This window comes from Dipteris shenzhenensis, chromosome 25, assembly GCF_047967505.1.
Source record: "Dipteris shenzhenensis isolate YYH24624 ecotype China chromosome 25, Dip_SZ_1.0, whole genome shotgun sequence".
Classification (NCBI taxonomy): Eukaryota; Viridiplantae; Streptophyta; class Polypodiopsida; order Gleicheniales; family Dipteridaceae; genus Dipteris; species Dipteris shenzhenensis.
The window spans coordinates 21480172-21492709 of NC_141620.1; the positions used below are offsets into that span (position 1 = coordinate 21480172).

The 12538-nt window shown below is 42.8% G+C and overlaps 1 protein-coding gene across 3 annotated transcripts; it reads left to right on the forward strand.

Annotated features, from left to right (window-relative positions):
- The first annotated feature begins 255 nt into the window (after window positions 1-255).
- Window positions 256-7683, forward strand: LOC147885599 (putative inactive cadmium/zinc-transporting ATPase HMA3). Of its 3 annotated transcripts, none has more exons than XM_087396750.1 (12): window positions 256-314; window positions 614-844; window positions 2752-3418; window positions 3630-3887; window positions 4028-4125; window positions 4252-4507; window positions 4591-4728; window positions 4874-5198; window positions 5292-5491; window positions 5596-5744; window positions 5909-5977; window positions 6124-7683. In XM_087396750.1, the coding sequence occupies exons 1-12, from the start codon at window positions 270-272 to the stop codon at window positions 7492-7494; spliced, it is 3807 nt and encodes a 1268-aa protein (XP_087252876.1). In that variant the 5' UTR covers window positions 256-269; the 3' UTR covers window positions 7495-7683. The 3 variants fall into 3 exon arrangements, with proteins under 3 accessions (XP_087252876.1, XP_087252878.1, XP_087252877.1); XM_087396752.1 differs by having other exon boundaries at window positions 6257-6470; XM_087396751.1 differs by lacking the exon at window positions 256-314 and having other exon boundaries at window positions 731-876.
- The last annotated feature ends 4855 nt before the right edge of the window (window positions 7684-12538 follow it).

Sequence of the window (12538 nt, forward strand, 5' to 3'; positions counted from 1 at the left end):
GGTACTCAGTGAGGTGAAGACTAACCTTGGGAAACACCCACACAGAGGGTGTAGCTGAGGTTGGTACTGACCTGGGGTGGGGTGGTACTCATATGACCTGGGGTGGTACTGAGTGAGGTGAAGACTGAGGTGAAGACTAACCTTGGGAAACACCCACACAGAGAGGGTGTAGCTGAGGTTGGTACTGACCTGGGGTGGGGTGGTACTCATATGATTATCACGTTCCACAAGCTATTCTTCTCTTGTTCGTGTTTCATACGATCTCAGCTATGGAGCCTATGCTAGCTCCTCACCTCATTGCACCCCCTTCCAAGGTGCACTATGTGCTGATCGATAGTGGCCATATTCTGTCGAGATTTGCTTCTCTTCTCTTTTGGTTTGGTTCCGTTGGTTTGCTTGGAATCCAATCCAAACGAGTTGCTTACGTTCTCTCGATCGTTTCGATCGTTTTGTGCATGTGTTGGGCTGCTGGGAAGTTCAATCTTTTCCGGCAGTTTCTTCTTAGACAGAAAATACTCACTGTGTTGATGAAATTGTGTTTTGTCGTGGAAAGATTTCTCAATTCCGGTCTCTGCCTAACCTTTCGTTGTGTTGTTTGCTTATATTCTTGCAGACCCATCACCATTTAGACAATCATTTACTCGTATTCGAAGGTGGCAAATTCTCTTATGTTTCGGTTCCGCCCTTGCTCTCTCTGCAATGCGAAGCGCCCCAGCTCTGCTTTACGAATCACAACAAGGGTGTAGGAGATCCGAGATCCGAGCAATGCTGCCTTCGAGAAGGTGGTCATATTCACGCACACGTTCATCGCGGAGAGATTATGGAAGAGGTGCTTTTGGAGGAGGTTAGTACTAACAACGCCGAAGAAATGAGGAGGTAGCGAAACGTGACTGCCCGATCCTCAACTTCTGTTTTTTGTCTGTGTCTGCGCGGTTTTTTGGCCTTGGCGTGACTAATTGGAGGTTCTAGTTGGAGATGAGAAAAAGATGTGTTTTCGAAATTAGCATTTGGATTTTTATGATTGGGCTTCTCTCTCTTCCTTCTTCTCTCTCTTTCTCTTTTGCTATTTGCATCCCATCTTTTTCTCCCCCTTTTACTCACTCTCTCTCTCTTCTTCTTCTTCTCCTTCTTCTCTCTCTCTCTCTCCTTCGTCTCTCTTTGGGCAGGCCACATGAATGAAATTCATTTGGTTACTTTTTTGGGGGGAGAGGGTGATCACTTCTACATGCTTTTTGAGGGGCAATCATGCCTTTTGTTTGTTTCCGGTGGTCATGTCCCTAGACATTTGAATAACTCTAGGCTCTTACACTATTGTGAAATTCGTATTAATTTCCAATCCTCGTCGTACCATATAAGATTGTGTGTAGACTTTTGAGTTCTTGATGTATTGTTGATGTCATTATATACATCCTATCATCCCTTATTGTGTCTTATGACCATTGACATGTGTGATGTCATACACTCGTTGACAAATCTACTATACCTGCATTTATCACTTAAACAAGTTTGTAATGTGTTCGTGGCAATCACTGTGGATAGTTTTGGGGTTTAAATCTTAAAATTTGCAGCTCTCTTAATTCTTTGTCGTCCCGATTTTAGTTTAAATGCTAGCTGAAGGATGAATTTAAAAGACAAATGCATATGAATTATGTCGCGCACTTTCAAAGTTTGTATGTTATAAGCGGTGATACTTTGAAATTTTTGTCTTCAAAAATTTTATATGCATGCTTGCTGATATTTTAAATAATAAATATTATACAAAAGTACAAATGGTACCCCTCCAACTCCTCTAAAACTCAAGATGCAGAGGCGTATACGGTACCTCACCTCCAACATATGCCTTCAATGATGGGTATAACCATGCATCAAAAGATGCGTGAGCTGGAGCTAGAATATAGCTGGGAAGTTGCAACTAAGAACATAGCTCTGTTACCATTTGAGTGAAAGAGGGTACGGCTAGTGATGCACTGGGTGGTGGATAGAGGCAGTGAAAGAAAATAACAGGGATGGATCGAGGGAGAGTTATAGAGCAAGTGACGTAGAGGAGGCAAGTTGTATAAAGGATAGGAAGCCGGAGAAAACTGCGACAGATTTCACAGAAAAAAGGAAACTGTGATGGATATATTGAAGGGAGGGAGTTCCTGTGTGGCAACCTCTCATGGCCAAAGCCTCTAAATGTCTCCAAATGACATCAAATGCTCCTAGTAAAACCCCTCCACACCACTGTCTAGCCTTACTCCCACACTAAGGTAACCTCACTAGAGCTCATTGCTCGTTTCTTACACATTTATATGGTCCTTGGCTATGTGGCTGCCGGCATATACCTCTGTAGGTACCTCTTAGTGCTGTTATAGATCCAATTTTTGTTTGGCTTCATGCCTGCTGCGCCTTCTTAAGGTTGTCTTCAAAGAGCTATGGGCTAAATGGAAAACGTGGTTTGGTAAATGCTAGCACGATACTGGATATTTAAAAACGTGGTTTGGTAAGTGGGCTTCGTCATTACCAGATTTTGGTCTCTGAAATGCTAGCGAGTAGATTCTGTTATAGCTTGGATTTCTTTGACGTTTTTCTTTTTTAGAACTTTTGAAGTGAATAATATTTTTGTTCCAAGTGCTGTCAAAGTATATTCCTGTATGCTCGAATTTTGTCATTGGTAGGTTCTCTCACCCACACACATGGGATGACTTTGTGAATATGAAGCACTGCAAGAAATTTCTTCAACCTGCAACTGATTGTTTTTAATGTTTTTAGTGTATGAACGAAGCAGGATGTGCCCTTCCCATGCCATGGGACCTACCAGGTGCTTGCTTTAAGGATCTTTCTGATGAAAAACACCATTTACACAAGGAAGACTGTGGCCATGATCAAATTGCCCATGGAGATCACCTTGATTGGTTGGTACCTATGAGTGATGGTTCATTTATGCTGAGCCATGCATATGTCAATGACGATGGTGCATCCCAGTTTATCAGGCACGGGCGTCTTGTGAAGGTTGGAGAATCGTATGGAAGATTGAAAAAATGTGCTAGACAATGGTTTGATCTCTTCTCCTACGAGGTTCCACAACTTGAAGTCCATGATGATATTATTCCAGCTGATACAATTTCCCAAAACGTCTGTTCCAGTGCTGCTTTGGGCACTCAGCTTTCAAGTGATAGCTCTCGCCCTTTGTTGCGATCATTTCATCTGGAGAAACGACTTTTGGAAGAAGGGGCCTTAAAATTGAACATAGGTAGTGAAGTGGGACCTTTGCAGAGAACTACCATAGATGTTTTGGGAATTTGCTGTCCTGCAGAAGCTCCTCTTGTGAAGAAGATTTTGGAGCCTCTGCCTGGAGTTCAAGATATATCAGTAAACGTTGTAGCCAAAACTGTGACAGTATGCCATGACCCACTAGTAACTCCAGCTGCACAATTAGGTAGAAATCTTTGTCTGTTAAGCCTGGCAAGTGATTATGTATGCTCGTCATTTTTTGTAGCTTGAATTTTTGCATTTTGAAATTGTGCTACAGCAAAGTCGTGCAATTTTTACAAGATTTAAGGCTGACTTGTTTTTCAAATTTGGAAGTGGACAAGAATGTTGAGGAAGATCGATCAGAATCTGATAGTTTGATTTGTGTGTATATCCAGTGAAATGCTTGAATGATGCAAGGCTAGAAGCCAGTATTCATCACCCTGGGGAGTGGAAGGCAGTCCACAAATGGCCTAGTCCCTATACATTGGCTTCTGGCTTATTGGTAGCGGTAACCTTTTTCCATTATATATACAGTCCATTACGATGGGTCGGTTTAGGTGCAGTGGCAGTTGGCACACCACCCATAATTTTGAAAGCTATAGTCTCATTGCGACGCTTGAAATTGGACATTAATGTCCTGATGCTCATAGCAGGCAGGTTCCTCTCTTAAGGATTCGTAGCAAGACCTTATACCTAAGCATATCCCTTGAGACAAGATGTTCTTGACTTCTGCATCAAAAGATGATAATATGCTGGAGTGATGACATTGTGGTTGTATTTGTATGTGTCACAGTTGGTGGTGCTATCGGACTAGGAGATTACTTGGAAGCAGGGTCAATTGCCTTTCTGTATACACTTGCAGACTGGCTTGAGTCTCGATCCAGTGACAAGGTGATTTTGAAGCACTCATTCTTCTTCCTGCCTTTACACCTTGAATATGTTCTTTTACATCAAGGGTATTTCAAGGTCTCTTTGTCTTAATTTAAAAAAATGATATGAGGCTGTATGTATGGGCAGGCTAGATTGGCCATATCATCTGTGTCGAGTTTAGTCCCCCAGAATTGTGTTCTTGCTGACAATGGAGTGAAAGTTCCAGTCTCCGGGGTTGGAATTGGGACAAAGCTTTCTGTGAAAGCCGGAGAGCTAATACCAATTGATGGCATTGTGATCTCTGGAAAAAGCTTAGTAGATGAGAGCAGTTTGACTGGGGAATCATTCCCTGTAGCGAAAGAGGCTGGAGCAATTGTATGGGCTGGAACAATGAATATGGAAGGTATGTCCTTAGTTTCAAAGATGTTAAGATTTTTCAGGTACAACCACCAGATAAAGTCACCTAAAATTGGGTGTATTCATCAGGATTTATTTGTGTCGAGACAACTGCCTTGGCTGAGGATTCTGCAGTATCGAGGATGGTCAAGTTAGTAGAGGAAGCTCAAACTCAGCGTTCTCACGTGGATCTACTGGTGGAAAAGTTTGCAAAATATTACACTCCAGGTGAGATAGAAATTTCAGCAGACTGGTTTGATGGTGATGGGGATAAATGTCTCCCTCTTGCCTCTATACACCCAGGTCTGGTCCTCTCCGCCAAGGGAGGCTGGTTTCTATGATCTTAAAGGATGCTGTTTCTTTTCATTTGCAGTTGTGGTGGTCGTTGCTTTAGGAGTTGCGACCATTCCTTTGTCTGTGCATCCCCATAATATGCGGCACTGGTTATACCTGGCACTTGTTCTCATTGTGGTGGCTTGCCCCTGTGCTCTGGTTATATCAACACCTGTCACCACAACTTGTGCAATTGCTCGAGCTGCTCGAATGGGTCTTATTGTGAAAGGTGGTAGCTGTCTCGAAGCTCTTGCAAAGATTAAGGTTGTTGCAATGGACAAGACGGGGACTCTAACTGAGGGCCTTTTCCAAGTGGCAGAGGTGTGGCCTCTGGGTAACACAGACTTGAAGAAACTCCTTTACTGGTAAATGCACTTTTGGACAGATCTGAAGTTCAGGGAGTGTTTCGATGAAGAAAAGTGCATATTCAACTTATTTGGTTTGATTCTGTTTTGAAGGGTTGCATGTATAGAAAGCAAATCAAACCACCCAATGGCCTCAGCACTGGTCGCACATGCAAAGTTGCAAGGGATTGAGCCCTCTGGTGAGGTTGAAGACTTTACAATACTAGTTGGAGAAGGTGTCAGTGGTATAGTCGATGGCCACAAAATTCACATTGGGAATGACCGTCTAGCAAGTCGGCTCCTTTGGACTGAAGGTATGCTGTTGTGCTTTTGTCAAAAGGTGAGAGTAAGATTTGAGACCTTGGTTCTTTCGTTGAATATCAATATTACCAATTCACCATATGTTCTGTAGCTGTAGCTGAAAACAACGAATCAAGCATGCTGGAAAATTGGAGAAGCCAGGGGTGGACTATTTGCTGGGTTGGTTTGGATGGCATGCCTGTAGGAATTTTGTGTGCTGGTGATCAACTTCGACCAGAAGCACTTGAAGCTGTCAGTAACATGAGGGTAAGATTGTGATGGTTTTAATTACTAGCCACCACTACAGATACTTGCTTTTGAGACCTTCCTCTAGAAGAATTGATCAGAAGGTTGTTACATCTCAAGATAAAGGGAATGCTGCCTTTCTGAGGAAATTGATTATCGATTGTTTGGATACACTGTGTGGCCAGAACTTGGGTCTTCGGATTGCCATGCTCACAGGAGACAGTGTGGCTGCAGCAAATGCTGCATGTATGAAGGTAATTGGGAACCATTAATTTGTGAAATCGCTATTTTCATTACCATAAAATTAACTCCTTGGAAAGTCCAGGGACAGAAAATAGTGGAGATATGCGAATATGCATCTGTCATTGGGCTCAGAAGTCTGCTGCTTGCTTTGTTGCAGTTGGGGGAAATAGAAGTGCATGCTCAATTGCTTCCTGAAGACAAAGTGGAGGTACTTAAGCAATTGAAAACAATAGGGTCAACTGGCATGGTTGGCGATGGTATAAACGATGCTCCAGCTCTAGCTGCTGCAGATGTTGGTATTGCTATGGGTGTTGCTGGTACTGCTGTTGCAATGGAGACTGCTGATATCGCTCTTATGACAAATGATCTCAGAAAGCTGGCAGCTGCTGTGGAGCTTAGTCAAAGGGTCCGCAGAAAGATCCAACAGAACATATTTGTTTCAGTTGCAGTAAAGGTGCTTGTTGTTGCTCTTGCTATGGCAGGGTTTGCATCTCTATGGGGTGCAGTTCTTGCAGATATGGGTGCTTGTCTTGCTGTAATTTTCAATAGTATGCTCTTGCTAGGTAGGTATAAGAGTGGTAACCAGTCTGGGAAATCATCGGAGTGTGGAGCCAGCTGTTTGAAGCCAAGGCTTCCAGGAAGTTCAGTTTGCTGCAAATCAAAAAAAGATGAAGGGGCAGTAAGCCCACAGGATGGTGGTTCTTGTGCGAACAGATGTGTGTCAAAGCCATGCTGTCAACTGAATGCTAAGAACCCTAGTGGAATAAGAAAGAGGCTGTGCCAGAAAGACGACTGCTCAAAGGATTGCGAAGACACAGATTGTTGTTCTACTGTGCTTACCATACCCGAGGGTGGAACTGGTTGTCCGACACCAAGCAGTTCAGTTTGCGGCTGCAAACCAAGAAAAGATGAACGGGTTGTAAGGCCACAGGATTGTAACTATGGTCAAGATCATCTTGTGAACTGTTGCATAGAAAAAGCATGTTGTGAATTGAATGGTCAGAGCTCAAGTAGTGGAATAACAAGGAGATTGTGCCAGAAAGACACCTGTACGAAGGATTGCCAAAATTTTGACTGCTCATTTACTGCAGCTACTATTTCTAAGGCTGAAGCAACTTGCTCAGGGCCAAGGCTTTCTAACAGTTCAGTTTGCTGCAACGTGAGAAAAGATGAAGGGGTAGTAAGGCCTCATGATAGTAGTTGCTACAATGATCATCACGATGCTCAAGGTTATCATGGACAGTGTGGTGTAGAAAAGTCAGGGTACCAATTCGTTGATTGCTCTCCTGCTGTAGCTACCATACCTGAGAAATTAGGGACTGGAAGTAATGTTGCTGAGCTGCAAAATCCTTACTTGGGATCAGCAGGCAGCCTTTGTTGCAAGACTGAGACTTTGTGTGCTGGCTCTGTAACCAGGAATATTTGTTGCACCAATGATAATTCGAGTCTCATGGGCCAAGGTTTTGGTAGTGGAAATCCTAGTTCATGTGCATATTATCATGCAGCTGATAACACAAATGATGCATGAGAGTAGGAGGGCCCAACCCCACAACAAGAAGTCGACGGTCTGTAACAAAGACTGCAAGGCTGCAGAATGTGCTGCAGGAGGCTTCGACTGTCGTTCCATCCCTGTCATGGACAATAGGGATGTCATGTATGGGGGATTTGTTGTGAGAGAAGTTAGTACAGCACAGAAGCATCACGTGGAAGATCGTATTCGGCACCCCTCGTTGCTTTCATTGGAACATCAAGGCCATAAAACTTTTGTATAGTAATTTTAATTAAAAACATGGTTTGTGAGTTCTGAATTTCTTAATCCCATTTGCTTATATTGGAAAACTGGGAAAGAACCAAACAGCTACCCTCTTAGGAGTGCTGAGAAGCCAATTCAGGCATCAAAGGTACGTGATCAAAGGTATGCCTCTCCAGACATGCTTGCTCTTCCAATCTCCAGGTTGAACTGAACATGAAAGTTAAACTGCACGTTTGAATCCCATGATGCATATGCAGATACCGTTCTTTCTTTCTTTTTTTTTGGGGGGGAGGGAGGGGGGGCGGTTTGAGGAGGGGGGATGAGGGTGCTTTTATCAGTACTAGCAAGGGAACACTTATCTTTAGCAAAGGCTAAAGGTGGGGATGGGGCCTACAACAGGCCTAGCAACACAAGCTTGATGGGGCCAACCTGTGGTCATGGCTAGATGTTAAAGAAGATGCATTTAATGAGCAGTAGCACAGACTCAACACCAGATACCTTTAGCTATACCTCATGGTTGTGGAGGGGATGTACACACATGACCAGTAGCAAAGGATTGACCCAGCCAATCTCTAGTCATAGCAAGGAAAGTCGGACATGATTGGAGAATGTAGGTTTGACAGAGCCAAGGGGCTTACTACATGACCACTAGCACCCAGGAGCCATAGTGCCAACTTCTAGGTGAGCTATAGGTTGGGGGAGGGGTCAAAGGACGGGAGAACGTTCAAAGTGGCTTCATGACAAGAGATTGGACAGGGGTTATAGGACATGAGCAATAGCATAGGCTTGATCGCTGGGCTTCATTACATGAAACTCAAATTTTTTTTTCTGGCCCTTGCTTGTAGGTGATTGATTATGAAATTTGGATAATTAAACCATGTCTAGATCTTTGTAGTACAAACACTTGTCAACAATCACTCTAATTTATTGAACTCGTGTTTTTGGGTTTGCATTTGTTGAGTCCTTTGCTTAGAAATGGTGCAACAAAAATTTGAAATGCAATTCAATTTGTTATTATAACCCAGCTCTCTCCCAGCTCTCTCTCTCTCTCTCTCTCTCTCTCTCTCTCTCTCTCAAAGTGGATTTAGATCAATATCCTCTTTGGCTAGCTTCATTGGAGTACGATAAAAAATATCTTACTCGATTCTCCTCTTGGAGATTGGAAGTTTACTTTTCAAGCTTCTTGGGATGAAGAGAGTACTTAGATACATTTGTAAGGTCAAGGGAATGTAAAAAGTCCTTGCAAAGCTTGGGAAGCTAGTTCTAAAATTCCACAAAGAGTGTTGCAACTAAGGTGGGGATGGATCATGGAGGATATTAAACGTTGGTTTTGAGGTAAGAGATAGAGACACCTCCCTTGGATGGATATGGTATAGAAGCGTGCCTTCATCATAAACTTTTGTAGTCATGGAAGAAGAGTATATGCTAGACCATACAAGTACTATATGCAATGCATAAATCGATTATAATGTAATGTCTTGAGGATTTTGAGCACAACCATATTTGTTCCAGCTGCTACCCAAACAAACCTAGAGAGTTGTGGCATCCATCCAAGACACCCCTTGGTACAACTGAACTTAAACATGTATAAAAATTGACTAATGTGTCTCTAGCCGCTTTTGTGATAGTTCTTTTCAAATTCATAGTTCTTTTCAAATGTGTTGTTGGGAGAACCAAATATCGTCCATAGCCATCTCGCTTTCATTAGGATTTTCGATGTAGAGGTTATCTTACGTTTTGGAAAAATATCATGATTCAGTCTTGCAAACTCAATCAAATATTTTGTTGGATGCTTAAAAATACATATTGTGGCCATATAAAAATTGAAGGGAAGAACCTTTGAAATTGCTCTGCAGTGAGTCTTCTGGAGGCCCTTGCTTGTCTAGCAAGTTCATACAGGCATATGCATAATGCTGACCATCAATCGGCTCAAATTTACCTTTTTCTAGAAAAACAAACCAAACTATCCATAAAGAGTTATGGCTCGGGCATAATTTACAGTTAGACCCTAAACCTAAACTCATTTCCTATAAAAACCAACTCCATCCCCTCATTCTTCATCTTTCACATTTTGCTTCCATTCTCTTCTTCATTTCGAGCCCTACGCAAGACACTCCTCCCTCTCCATTGACCACCACCTTACTCCCATCCTCACATTGTAAGTGACTTTGAGCCCATCTTGTAGAGATAACCCACCCATCCACCCACCATCCATTTTTCCACAACAATCCCATTACATCGAGAAAGACTTGGAGAGTAGAGATGTACTTTTGTTGCTGACCTTGCCAAAGGAAGGACGGGTTGAAACAGACCCTCTGGTGACCACCTCTCCCTCCCTTTCGATTTCCATTTGGCTCTTATTAGCATTGGGTTTGCCATTGTTTTGTCATTGTAGGTTGACATTTTTTTTGGGGTCATCCTAGTTTTGACACTAGATGAGGTCTCATGGTGACCATTTGATGGTTAGGAGATGGTAGAAGGAACAACTTACTCCTCTCAAGTTCGGGGGCAATATCCTCGATCCTGGGGGTTTGGGGACAATACCCCAAGTGGGCCCCCAATGGTATGCAGTCTATTGCATGTGCATGAACATTTGTGTGTGAATTTGCTTACGTGCACGTGGTTGATCGCCAGTGGTCAATGGTCTTTGGCCAATGATGAAATTCAAGAAAACACATGCCACCGTCCTCACACTTAGTCACACAATGTGCTAAGTCAATATGCATGTGCCACTGCCAGCCCAGTAGTGTGGTGGAATCAATCTACTACAAAGGGCTATATAAGGAGGCCACTTCTCAAGCCTCAACATCGAATGCCAACACCCCTACCTCAAGTCCTTCTCCATTTAAGATGTTTTATTTGGAGGAAAAAGGGTCACTTTGCTCGTGATTGCAAAGAGCAACCTTGCAACTCGCAACAGCAGCAATTGAAAGGATTCTTTGCCATGGTCAATCATCTTGACCAATGGGAAGTAGTCTCGCAAGGGAGCTCCAACGAATCCCTCCTTGAATGTTATGAGTCCGACACTCAACAGTGCTTACATTGCCAGCTCCATGATTCATACGACTATTCCCAAGATTATCTTCACTCTGTCAGATCTAACGAAGATGATCCCAACATTTACAGTTTCATGACATCCTCACCGGTGAGGCCCCATCCATGTTGACATAGAAATATCCTCTGGTAGTTCTAATAGTTCTGATGATACCCCGGAAGAGCCACCTCTTCCCGAAGTCTACGCCCCTGCGATAGGTCACCACGGCCAATCTATTTGTCAATCCGACATGTACAAAATGTTTTGGAGTTTTGATTGTCGTTTCGTACAATGAACTCTCAGTTTAGAATGAAGAGTTCTAATTTTTGGATGGCTCGGTTGGAGTTGCCACCTATCGTAGGGGCCTAGACTTTGGGAAGAGGTGGCTCTTCCGGGGTATCATCAGAATTGCCAAAACTACTAGAGGATATTTCGATGTCAACACGGATGGGGCCTCGTCGGTGAGGATAATTCATGAAACTGTAAATGTTGGGATCATCTTCGTCAGATTTGACAGAGTGAAGATAATCTTGGGAATAGTCCTATCATAAGATACTCCCTGTTGGGGATGGGGTAAGAAATAGAAAGCAGGCATTTATTGAGTGGCTTAGAATTGATCACTAACCTCTTTTTACCTCTCTTCTGCTCAGAATGCTTATTGACATAAAATGCAGCTACAACCCATTTGGAGTGAGAGTTAGAAATGAGTCCCATCTCCAAAAGTTCATGAATCTCCTGATTACATAGGATTCGATCTTGCTGTGTAAGTCAGGATGGAGCAACATGCCCTTTTTAAGTATGCAACATAGTCCACTAAACGGGATATGCTCCTCCTCGTTCTAGTGGGTCCCATTTTCCAATTCTTCTCACATGGCTCTACAAATGCAATGGGTTATTTTGGTCACACACTCTTTTTTTGGTGAGGGGTGAAAACACACTTTTTTTAGTGAAACACATGCACGCACGCAGACATAGACATAGATACAGACTCTCTCTCTCTCTTACTACTCTCCTTGACCTTTTGCATCCACTTATTTTCTTAATCCCCCTTTTTTTCTTAAGTTTCTTATTTCTTATATTTTTATTAATTTCTTTCTTTATTAATGTATTTTATCTTAATTTCCCTAAATTTAATCTTATTTTTCCCTAATCTTCCCTTAGTTTCCCTTAATCTTTTATATTTTCCCTTACTTTCCCTCATTTTTTCCTCAAATTCCCTTATTTTCCCCTTAATTTGTTTCTAATTTTCTCAGTATTTTTTCATCTCCCTTATTTTTTCCTAATTTGTCCTATTTTTTCCCTAATATTTTCCTATTTTCTCCTATGTTCCCTAAATTTCTCTCTATTTTTTCCTATTTTCCTCCGGACTTGTGCTCATTCTCTATGTTTTCTAACCCTCTCTTCATTTAACCCATACCTAATCATATTCCATCTACCTACCTCTCCTCGTTTGCCTTGCAGTGATCTTTTCGAACTAGGAACTCAAAAGAAGTGTGTGTGTGTGTGTGTGTGTGTGTGTGTGTGTGTGTGTGTGTGAGAGAGAGAGAGAGAGAGAGAGAGAGAGAGATAAGTAGCCCAACTTGGGTGGGTTAAGCCTAGAATTGAGCCCACCTCTCCCCCCATCAATGAGGGAAGGGGGACACCTTTTAGAATTTGAATTTTCAAATTTTGAATCTCCCTCCCTCCTCTCTCTCCACCTCCCTCCCTTCTCCCCCCCCTCCCCCTCCTCCTCCCTCTCCCTCCCCCTTTTCCTCTCCCTCCCTCCTCTCCCCTCCTCCTCTCCCC

Excerpts from the sequence above, each read along its gene's own strand:
- LOC147885599 (XM_087396750.1), top strand. The coding sequence starts at position 270 with ATGGAGCCTATGCTAGCTCCTCACCTCATTGCACCCCCTTCCAAG. Across the intron at positions 845-2,751 it reads AAGAGGTGCTTTTGGAGGAG|TGTATGAACGAAGCAGGATG; the intron begins GTTAGTACTAAC and ends TAATGTTTTTAG. Across the intron at positions 5,492-5,595 it reads TCGGCTCCTTTGGACTGAAG|CTGAAAACAACGAATCAAGC; the intron begins GTATGCTGTTGT and ends CTGTAGCTGTAG.